The 12,375-nt window shown below is 35.4% G+C and overlaps 1 protein-coding gene across 1 annotated transcript in view; it reads left to right on the plus strand.

Moving 5' to 3' along the window:
• The window catches only part of ITGA1 (integrin subunit alpha 1), a 75,588-nt gene that overhangs the window by 32,065 nt on the left and 31,148 nt on the right, over positions 1-12,375 (plus strand). Inside the window, exons 7-9 of the mRNA XM_085212684.1 lie at positions 4,712-4,860; positions 6,992-7,142; positions 8,955-9,120. Coding sequence (XP_085068810.1) covers positions 4,712-4,860; positions 6,992-7,142; positions 8,955-9,120 — 466 coding nt within the window. The remainder of the gene's footprint in view (positions 1-4,711; positions 4,861-6,991; positions 7,143-8,954; positions 9,121-12,375) is intronic.

Below are 12,375 nucleotides of genomic sequence, written 5' to 3' on the forward strand. Positions count from 1 at the left end.
TCTTGTTACTATTTCTCATTAGCTCCTGCAGATGTAAAGGATACAACTGTCCACAGATAATATCTCTATCATTTTCCAAGTTAATAGGATTAACATCCAAGTCCCTTATTGGCTGTGCTGAGCGCAACTGGTAAATTGTTGCGTATAAACTGTCACCTTTACAATTGTGTCCTGTTATTTTATACATGCCACTTTCCCAGGTAGTGCGAGGAAGAGGGAAAAACACTGTCAGATGTAACAGAAGGGAAAAAAAAGTGCTCTTGGTCCTTAAAGTGGTGATTATTGAAGTACACATAGTGTCTTGAGAAAATACTTAAAGATCAATGGCTGCATGAAAGTCATTACTACCTTGTGCCCAAAGGGCTTAATGCAAAGAGTATGTAGGGCAATCAATGATACTGCACCCTCGCTGTGTTCCTCACCCTGAGATTCTAAATTTTTTTCATTGGCACACCTCTTCTACTTGATTTTGGACTCCTGCTTTGTCCTGCACAAAAGGTTCTCTTGCTGATCTCCTGCTCACATTCCAGCAGTCAGTCCACCTGCAAAATCCATTCTTTCCAAGTTTTGGCATAGCTACTCTTTCTTCTCACATGTATGCTTATTCACTCAAGAGCATCAGCTTTGGCATCTAGTTACTAAAGAGTTGAAACATTTGAGAGGCAGATATGAATGGGAAAAGGGAAAGAAAGATTGAAAAAAATGGAAATGGAAGGCAAATATTTACAGAATTTTGGGAGAACTTGTTTCCTCTCCCTTCCTCCTAAGAATTTTATCCTAGCTAGCCTTCTCCTTTCCTCCCCGCTCCCTATCAAAGAACGCACTCATAGCCACAAGCAGTAGGAAGTTTATTCTGCTTCTTGCACCCATGCTGTCTCCTTTCTCAGAGGCTGCGTTTAAACTACTGTTGAATAGGAAAGAGGAGAAGCAGCAGAGCAGACTGGTTTCTTCTCCTTCATCTACAAACACAAAATAGAAATAAATGAGCAATTTTTTATTTTCTCTGATTTAACCATTTTTTCCTGTGTTCATTTTCTTAGGATTTTTGATCTCATTGAAATCCAGTGTACTTTCACTGACTTCAAATTGTTTTCTTCTCATTCAGGAAAGGAATGAAGTGATTACAGAATAGCTTCTTAGCTTGGGTGTGACTTGTTCAAAACTATGTTTTGATTACCGAGTTAGAAGAATAATTTTCCACTCTCATTTACCCTGTGCATGAACAATAGCCATTAGGGTTATGGTAAGTCAGAACAGAAATTCCTCAGTATCCCATTTGGCATATTTGAAAGCTAGGAGATTCAGATGCAAAAACACAAATTTAGTATAATATTTTTCAGAAATGCTTCCTTTCTTTCCTGTTTTCCATTCTCTGAAAAATAATGCCTTATTGATAGTTAAGCTACATATCTCAAGCTTAGGGATAGAAGTTGTAAAGAAAACATGACAACAGAGAAGAGGAAATGGAATATGGATTAAATGAGAAAAATAATGTGAGGACAAAAATATTTCTCTTTGCCTTATTCCACATTTTAATACAACTGCAAAGAAATAAATTTTTTATTTTTCTCTTTTAAATTCTATGGAGACAACTTTTTTTTTTATATGAGAATGTACTTTTTCAATCCTTAGTATATGAACAGCCTTCTCGTAGAAGAATATTTAAAAAATACTTTGATGTGCTCAATTCTAACTTCATAGCTCTAACGTAATGGCACTCAGAAATTTTAAAACATGTTTTTTTTTTCCTCCATTAACACATGAGATAGCCAGCCAGAGGTATTTAGCCTGATCCTTATTATGTGCATAAGGATTGTATCAGTGGACAAATAAATCATATTGTGTCATATCTTATATCCAGAAGAACAGAAGTGTTTTAAAGAAGCATCAAAAAAAATAAAAATTGAATGGAGAAAGATACCTTCAGTGGCTTGAAGGTAATTTGTGTCTGACTCCTTTTGAGCATGGTAGAGGAAACAAATCGTAGCTGGATTTGGCTGTACTTCCCACATCCCTCTGATGTGAATCCCATCACGTAATTTCCATGTACAACATGGTTTAGTAATTGATTAGGAAAGCCAAAGTATGCTCTCCAAAAAAGAGGCTGCTTTCACTAACAGAAGGAACAACAGGAAGTTATTGTAATTTAGAATGTTTTGTCCCAAAGTAGAACAGTCTTTTCACTTGCCTGTTCTTTCTTGCAACACCTTTTTCATAGGTACTGGAGACAATTAAAGAATTATTCTCTTGTATAATATAGATCTATGGTATGCTAGGTTACGGAACTTAGACTTGGAATTAAAAAGATGTTCAGTAGATTGTGGTCAATAATGTTGGGAAAAATGTAGTTTTTTCTGAAGTGGAGCAGAATTCATGTTCATCAGCATAATACTACTGCATTTTCCAGATTTAAAATAATTAGTTCATTTAAATTAGATTGCTGAAGCTACGCAGTTTGAAGACGTTTATTATCACATAATGGGATGTTTGCACTGCATTGGTATTTCATCAATGGTTTTCTATTAGATTTGAACCTTCATCACTATCTCATACAATAAAATTCTAATTTTGAAACTTGAACTTTAATTTATGATCCTGCAGGAGACCAGGACATGCAGCCTAGAACTGTTTTGTCGATTCTGAGAAGTTATGTTACCTTCTGTGAGGTGTGGCTCAACAGTAATGCCATGAAAGACGTAGAACGTGATAACTAGTGTTTTCAACGCTACTGCTAAGGAAGGGTCTCACAGAACAATTGTATCCCACAAGATAACCACATGCCCCTTTTCCTTCCTGATTTACAAGCTATGCAATGTAACACAGTTCTCCAGACTCAGATGTTCTTCCTATTCACTTCCTGAGAAGGAAATGCTCAAAATGTTTACTTGCTGTGATCATGTACAGTGCTTCCTCTCAACTAGGAAATGAGACAAGTCAGTGTCTTTTTTAGGAAAAAGACAACATCAGCATGAGTCTCTAGCACAGTAAAAGATGGGCAAATACTTATTATCCTGATCTTGGCAGAAGTCAGTGGTCAATTTAACCCTTGATGTCAATAAAATCCTCAGTGAAGGAGTCTGAATCCATAGAAGCAGTCTCACTGACAAACAGAAGTCTCTTGCTGTGTTTCTTGTGCATGGTCCTGAAATATTTGTTCTGATCCAAGAGGCCAAGCATGATGAAAACCTGTTGCTTTTCATCATTCAATAGGTATCTTTTTAAATGATCAGCAGCATCCTTTTCAGATTAGGTTACATGAAGGAGACTAATAACCTGCTAATAATCTTTAGCAAAATAAAATAATTATTAGAAGTAGTTTGTTGACTGCTATGACAAAAACAAAAAAAAAAAAAAAAGAAACTCAGTCATGAATGTAGTATTATCTACAGAACAGAAACAATTACAGCATGTTGTCTCAGTGTCACTTTCACAGATAGATGCCACAAAAAGTTGCCTTAGAGAGAAAATGCTAAAATTACCGAGACTGGATAGATTTTGCATTACACTTCAGTAATTTTATGTAGATAGCGTTTCATAATGTTCATGATATCAATATCTAGTACCAAATATTTGACAAAATCTATTCTTCTACTACAAGTCTCCTTTTTGTTTAAATATAAGCAATGAATGCCAGCAATCAAACATTGTGCATGGTCTGAGAGGCTATGAAAGTACCTCAGAAAACACTTACAAAGCAATTGCAAAGGACATACTAAGCCACCTCTAAAATAATGTGATGCTTAGTATCTACATGCTAGAGTGGTTTTAAAAATAAATGAGTGAGACATAAATGTGCCATGTAATACTGCATTATCCTAAATAATACCTATAAATTGCCATATGTAACATAAAATTGAAATATGCTAATGGAACACTGTGTATATTCTTCCCAGTAAAAGCTGTCAAGTACCTGCCAAAACATTAAAAGTGACAGAAATGAATGAGGGAAATTAATTAGTATTTAAGGATATTGCTTATCTTCTTTTCATTTTACATTTTGTTTTTGCAGCAGGTTCCCTCAAGCATTTGTGTTTGTTTTCAGTCCAAGGTGGTTGCGTTTTTTTGAGTCTTTTCATCACTCCCTTATTCCAGGAGCTGCCATTTTGTATTCTTTCCTCTGGCACTTGTCAGGGATATTACCTGCTCTTACCTCCTCTTGTGCTAATGGTTATGCTCTTTTGTCTTCATAAAGATACGGTTGCTTAGGTCTTTCTCTCAACCCCAATGACCTAAATTTATCAACAGAGCTTTGTTTCTAGGCTGTGTGTAGAGTAAATAGTCTGTTGATTTATAGAGCTTTGTTTGGACAGAATTAGGAGTTATATGTGAAGTACAGCCTCGTATTCTTTAAAGAAATCCCTCTGAAAACTTGTGACTGCTTGTTAGGGCATTGAGTGCCTTGTCCTAAAAGTGAACGGATCTGCATTTCAAATGACCCTGTGTCAGGAAGAACAAGGAGTTGAGCTTGCATTTTACTTTGTTCCTATTTGTAATAAAGAAACAACTTAGAAACTTGATTTCATTGACATTAACTGTTTTCCAGTTTCTATTTCTCAAATGCTTATAGGTGCTTCATATTTGGGGAAAGACATGGAGTATATGTAATTTTTTTCTCCTGGCTGTAGGTACAGATGAGCATTTACCTCACTGCAAGAGATGTAGCTACTTTCTTTAATGATGGTTGATTTTTAGTATAAGTGGTGTGTTTCAGGTTGGAATTGTCCAGTATGGGCAGACTGTAGTCCATGAATTTTACCTGAATACCTACTCAACAACAGAAGAAGTGATGGCTGCAGCCCTGAGAATACGTCAGAGGGGTGGCACACAAACTATGACAGCCCTTGGAATAGATACAGCAAGGTAAATTCACAAAATATTTTCACAAAATAATTGAATATGACAGGAACAAGTTTAAAAGATATCAAAAATAGGATGTGGGTGACTTCATTTAGCTAGATAAATGAGATTTAAGGTGAGGCTGGATAAAAAAGCTGTCCAACCTCCATGACAGTTACATGTGGCACCCTGAAAAGACAGCTGTTTCTTGAATGAAGGAAATGGGAAAGAGAAAACACGTGGAATAAATTTGTAGTCCTAAGCAAAGGCAATTGAAGGACTTGGGTATAGGTTAGGTAGGAACTGTGTATGCAGAGGGATAGATGAAATTAAGTTTTTCAGAGAAAATGGGAAAAAATAGAAATTTTAGTATTAATTTCTTTCTTCTGAGGTTAATATTATTGTGGGATTTAAGTCCACATTTGTCAGCAAGTCTAGAAATTTTATGTCGGAAATCTTTAAATCTTCTAGAGCAGAGGGGAAATAAAAACTTGTAGAATCTTAGAATGGTTTGGGTTAGAGAGTTCTTTAAAGAAATCTAATTCCAACATCCCTGCCTTGGTCAGGAATGCCTTTTTCTAGGTCAGGTTGCCCAAAGCTCCATTCAGCCTGGCCTTGAACACTTCCATTGTTGAGGCATCCAGGCTTCTCTGGGCAGCCCGTTCCATCCAGCACTTCACCATTCTCACAGTGAAGAATTAATCCTTAGATTTAATCAAAATTTGTCCTGTTTTGGTTTAAAACTATTCTACCTTGTCCTACTACTACACTCCCTGATTTAAAAAAAAAAAAAAAAAAAAGTCCCTCCCAGTCTACCCTGTAGACTCCCTTTAAGCAATGAACGACTGCAGTGAGGTGTCCTGGAGCCTGTTCTCAAGACTGAAGAATTCCAACTGCCTCAGCCTGTTTCAGGTGCTCCTGCCCTGTGATCATCCTTGTGATCCTCCTCTGGATCTCCTTTAACCTCCTAGCTGGGTCACCTGGTGATAGAAAGAGATCGGTTTGGTGAAGCAGGACCTGTTTGATATGATTTCATGCTGGCTAGGCCTGATGCTGATTGTTCTGCACATGCTGTCTGATCAGAATCTGAGGTGGCTTTAGCACAAAAGATTACCCAAGAATGAACTGTATTCATACACACAAGTATAACAACAATCTGCATTGCTAAACCTTTCATATTTTTTCCCTTTTCTCCTATTTCTAGCATGACAGTTTAACTTATCCCATGACATAGCATGTCTCCCTTCCCAAATATTCTTCTAGTTTAAATCTGCAACATCTTACTGATTAGCTATTTAAGTTCATGATTTGTTGATGCTATGTCTTAAGCTCAACAACATAGTTACTTTTTCACAAGTAATATTAGAGGAATACTTAGTTACAAGTAAGGATTCAATGGAGCCCAAGCAAGTTCATGCAGAATCAATTAGCAAATACTGAGAAACTGTGGTTCAGGAAGTCCCTGTGCACCACAAACCATCACAGGCTTGTATGTACAGGAAGCATCTACAAAGTTTCCTTAGCTCTTGCAGTCCCTCCTAACTTCCATTTTTGGTTGTCATCTGAGATGAATTTTAGCTTTTATTTGTGTGGGCAGTCTTTAAGTTTGGTGATACTTTTCTAAAAAGAGGAAGCCTTGCTTCCATCTTCTCTAGAATCCTAATCCACCGTTTACTTTTATGGTTCCATACAGAACCATGTCATGCCCAGCCTGCATGAACACCCTCTTAGTGTTCCTTTCCCCATCTGCGGTATTCATTGAGTCACCCACGCCTGCCATCACTCACTGGGAGCCTACTTCTGCCACGTCTACAACATCCTGTTTTGCTGGTAACTGAAGAAATACTTCTGGCCACTGAAAATGCTGCTTTAGTATGGAAATAGATTTTTTTTTTTTCAGATGTGGATTCTGGGGGAGGGGTTTTGATTGACATTGAGTTTTATTTTTTAAGCTGCCAAGACTGTTTTTAAGATGACAGTTTATTTGGTTAGGAAAATAATTATTCACCATCCAACATTGTGCTTGGGCTTCTGTCACAGTTGAAAGAATCCTTGTGAAACTCTGACTGTAAACTGTCATCTAAATTCCAATTGGTCTTGTTTGTATTTGTTCCTTGTTAATTTTTATTTCTCTTTTCCTTTATACTTCCTTTAGGGAAGAGGCATTTACTGAGGCTCATGGTGCACGAAGAGGAGTACAAAAAGTAATGGTTATTGTGACTGATGGGGAATCACATGACAACTACAGATTACAAGAAGTGATTGATAAGTGTGAGGATGAAAACATCCAGAGATTTGCAATTGCTGTAAGTGAAAAGTAATGGGAATAAAAGTAGGAGTCTGAAAAATGTTTCACCTTTCAAATGTCCGTCTAAAATGTTTATGTCACAGAATCTTGATGGAAATATAATCATTTCAGAGATTTACCAAAAAAAATAAATAAATAAAATAAAAAATTTAGCTTTGTTTTCTGATCTTAAAACATGTAAGAAAAAATTATCTGAAGGGGTTTAGTTTGGGTTGTTATTGTGTGTGGGGAGGGTTTTTTTGTTGTTTTTTTGGGGGGGGGTTTCTTGTTTTGTTTTTTGTTTTTTTGTTCTTCATTTGTTTTGTCTTGGTTTTTCTGTGAAGATAAAAGAGAGAAAGAGTTTAAAGGGCAGTATAAAATATAATCTTTTTTCTTAAAAGGAATATTGAACAAAGCAGATTAGTTCAAATCTTCTGAACATTTGTATAGACATGTTATCCACTTAGAAACAAACAATAAGAGCAAAGGTGTGTTATGGATGCACTGTATGCTGGGATACTGAAGTTGTCATTTTCATGTTGAGCAATCTCAGTAGCTGAATGAGAGGTTGAATATGATGGAAGCTAACTCATACAGAGTGTTACGGAACAATTAATGATAGATTTGGTGTAACCTCTGCTATATTTGTATATTCTATGCTGGAATCATTGTTTTTTTTCTCATTAACTTTTAAGATACATTGGGTCGTCTCTATTCCTGTCTCTCTCTCTTTTTTTTTTTCCTAGTAAGAACAACCTGTCTTATTAATACTCTCTGGTTCTGAGAACAGAACCAAATAATCTCGACCACCAAAAACTGATGAAGTATAGATCTTTTATTTCCCCTTCATACCTTAAAAAATGACCCTTGGAGGCACTGTTACCAGATGACGAAAAGCTTACTTTACTTGCATGAGTATCCATACAATGACATAATAGGGAATCAAACATTTTTAAGAAATTAATTGTCTTTAAATTAAATAAAATCATAGAACTGAAGATCAGTTACATACGGGTGGCATTTTCAATAGTTGCATTTATAAAGCTAGAGAGCACTGAAGAAAAATGTCCATGCTGATTATGCAGTAATTTTTAGCTAAAATCCCTGTCTAAAACCAAATTTGAATTGCTTCAGTGTCCAGGAATGCTAGAACATTGAAATGTGTTTGGGGTTTCCCTCTCAAAGCAAGAAAGTGCACAGATTTATTTTTTTTTCCCCCCCAGAAAAAATAAGCATTGGTCAGGGAATTGGAAAAATTAGTCTTTTTTTTTCAAGGCATCCTGAATTTTTACAGCAGCAATTTTGAAACTATTAGCCGAATCTGAAGTCTTGTACCATCATACTGAATGCAATGTCATGATGTGTTTACAGGACAAAGTTATACATTACAAAAACTAACAATCCTGTTCCTAAATAAGTATGTCCTTAATTGTTCATATATTGTGTTGAGAGAAGAACTGGTGGTACATATTTAGAAGGCAGTACAATTATATATTCTGTCTGGGACAGGGTGTTTTTTTTTCGCTTGTTGTTTTCTAAATTAAGGTCTATGTCAACAAATCATGAAAATTTTGTGATGAAAGGATGAAAGCAGCAGTTGAGGATAATGTATATTACACCATGCGGTTGCTTTGCTTGCTGTTATTGGTGCTTGCAGAAAAAAAGAAAAAAGTGAGCTCTCACAGTTCTGTTCTAGTTACAAAACAATGGCTTTTATTCAATGAAGGCTATAAATCTGAGGGAGGTTTTAATAGAACAATGAAGGTTAGATATGATTTTCCAATATTTTCTGACAACCTTCCTTGATTCTCTTTTTTTTAATTCTCTTTAGATTCTTGGCAGCTACAGCAGAGGAAATTTAAGTACTGAGAAATTTGTAGAGGAAATAAAATCAATTGCCAGTAAGCCTACTGAAAAGCATTTCTTCAATGTCTCAGATGAATTGGCTCTTGTAACTATTGTTGAAGCACTTGGAGAGAGAATATTTGCCCTTGAAGGTAGGACATTATTTAAAATTTTACTTTATGCCTGCATTAGTGCTGAGGCAAACACAAGACCACTTGCTTTTATCTTCCTTTTCAGTGTGTTATGCTGCATAAAATGTGTTATGCAAGTATTTTTTCAGCTGATCATAAAGATATTTTACAGTACACATCAAAAACATAGATAATAATTTGAATTATGTTCAGATGGATTTGAGTAGATGGAGACAGTAGCCTAGAAGAGTAAGAAGGGTCACTATAGTAACCACTACCATTTTACCCCTGGGTGAACTTGAACTCGCCTTCTCTTATGTAAAAGAGTGTTGCAAGAGTGTGTCCTAGACTGCCCCATGATCATGTGTTTGTCTGCCTTTACCTTTAAATACTCTTTATGGTTAGTTATTAACTACAATATATTAGTTTGCTGTACAAGTTAATGTGAATTTTGTATATAGAGTTGGCAAGATATATTTTTTCCTTTGGAAATGTTTGTGATTGTCAGATTTTAGCAGAGAAAAGTTATCTCCTCATGTCTCCTCACATTCTCCATCCAAATTAGGCAACATCATCCAACTCTGTTTCAAGTACAGTGCTGGTAATTGAAGACTGCAGTTTATTAGTTATAAATTACAGTGACCAACTCTGAAGGGCTTAGTGTCATACAAAGACAACATCCATCTGTTTGGGCTTATTTTTTTCAACATTTCAGCTTTCCAAGTAGCTAGAATTGTGTAGTTTATAGCTGGAACAAAAGATAACGTTGAGTTGAATGTAAAAATAATAATAATAATACAAATATGAGAGATTATTTTAAAGGTCTTTAAATTTGAGTTAATGTTTCTTAGACATTTAGGTATGTTTGTAGTGTATCATTTAATGTGAGTTAAATGTTTTTGTCCTCAGTTGATTGCTACTAAATATTTTTTTTTCCATTTTGTATATTCTTATTTTTTCCCTTTCTGAAGGATTTTATTTCCTCACTTATAAAACAAATTTACTTGAGACTAATTTAACTCTCTGAAGACCTAAGTTTAGCTTACTGAAGCTTACTCAGTACTTTAAAGTTCAGGGGATAGAAGCTCTTTTGTTAAGTTTATGTTTTATAGGAAGAATACACTTTCAGTTGCAAAACAGTTATTCAAAGAGAAGTTGAAAACTTAGCCATGAGTTTTTGAGACATGAGAAAAATCATTGTCTTTTATTATTAGAATGAAATCTGTTAATCATCCCTATTATATATAATGTAATTTTAATGAAAATGTTATAAACTGCTTTATTGGTCCATGGCAGGACAGAGGATATAAGACACAGGAACACTGAGTTTCTGGACATCGGTACGCTTTCAGTACTCAGATTCAAAGATTCACCGTATAGTACAACCCACTGAACTACCAGATGTACCCAGAAGAGACGGTGTAATTTTGTTACACTTCACCTTATCCCTTTCAGCAGTCTATAGTCATCAGGTAGTGCCTAGCTACCACATGGAACCCCAGCCTATACAAATAGCAGAGTAAATTGTGCTGGCCTCAACTTTCTGTTAAGAATGCTTTCTTTAGCAGGCTCTAGCCCTGCCACTGGCATTATTAATTAGTAAATTAAATTAGTAAATTGGTAAAGACAAAACATTTAAACAAGTTTTGTGCTCTAATGGTACAATTGCAGTTATGTAGATGAAGAGGAATCTAACAATGTGATTAAATAATAGAAATGTTATCTGTTTGTATAATAAATAGATCTCCTTTAGTAATGATATTTTCAGCATATTTCAGCATACCTCTTCTAAGTATCAGCAAGTTCTGCAGTACTCCTTGAATTCAGTTTTAATTTTCTGCAAAATATGCAGAAATAGACAAATATCTGCTTCTTGAATATTACAACTTTGCATTCAGAAACTTATGAACTATTAGTATTTTTGTGCTTTGATATATTTTTGCCGTATTTTCAAATTTCGTTTCAGATAGACTTGGCTGTATTAGAAAAAATATACTTATCCAAACATCAAGAAAAAAGGTTAAAAATTGAATTCTTTCAGCCTGTATGAGTTTTAGATAACTTCATACCCAAAAGCCTCTTTGATTTCCAAATCTTCACTAGAACTTCAGAAAACAATTTATACTCCCTCCTGTACCTGCAGAAATCTCAGACATTGCTTCCTCTGTCTGCAAGGCAAACTAGAGTGGAAACTAAGATGAGATCTTAGCTTTATACCAAAATGTGATGAGATTCAGTCATTAAGAGTTTCAATGAGTTTGTAAGACTGGAGCTAGAAGATGCTATAAGCCTATTTTTGATGGTTGTTTAGGCATGGTTTCCTGCTCCACCCAAAGCATTTCAGCAACTATTCTAGGTTTGCATGTCCATGGATATATTGTGGTGAATGGGAAGAAAAGCAGATTAATTCTGTCCCTCACAGCTTTCTTGGGACAGAGTAGTTCGTTGGATGTGTTCATTGTGTTAACCCTATACAATGTAGCTGAATTAATTTCTGTATGTATTGTGGAGGTCAGAGGAAACTAGATTCATTTTTTCCTCTTGTAGATTTCTTGTTTTTGTTTTGTTTTCTTTGTCTTTAAAAATACTGCAAAGGAAAATTCGGAGAGAGCTGAGTAATGAAATCTAACAAAAAAATCACACTTGACAGCCAGTGGATGTTTACACATAATCTTTTTCACATGCCTCTGTATCTCATGGCATGTACTTCTCATTTTAACGGCATTTTTATGTTTTATCCAATCTGTAGGCAGGCACAAATGTTTTTTCACAAAACATCCTTTATTAATGCTTGGCAGTTTGAAACTCAGTGGAAAGTTAGAGTGAGGCCATTATCTAAGCAGAATTCAGAAGTACATATACTTACAGTACTAGCATTGTCTTCTTCCTGAAGCTGTGAGAGTCATGTCTTTCTCAGCTCATTAACAAGCATCCTTTGTTGCATGATTAATGCTGTCACTGAAAAATATTGTTTATCAGCAAATGGGCAACTTAAAATCTTTATACTCAAAAAGAACCAAATTTTTCTCAGACTTAGCAAAGCAGCTACATCTTGTGAAACACACTGGCCCATTTTTGTATGTTGAACATTTTGTGTTTGAGATCATGTCTGCTTACTATAGCTAGTCATAAATCCCAGCAATTAGCAAAGACATACACGAGTGAGCAGTCTTTGTGGTTTAGCTGCTGAGTAGCAGAAGTTCAGTTTTATTTAGTAGTCCTGATGCCTGAAATTTGTGCAGCCATATCTTTCTATGCCTCAGTCTCATTCACTCT

This window comes from Meleagris gallopavo, chromosome Z, assembly GCF_905368555.1.
Source record: "Meleagris gallopavo chromosome Z, MGAL_WU_HG_1.1, whole genome shotgun sequence".
Classification (NCBI taxonomy): domain Eukaryota; kingdom Metazoa; phylum Chordata; class Aves; order Galliformes; family Phasianidae; genus Meleagris; species Meleagris gallopavo.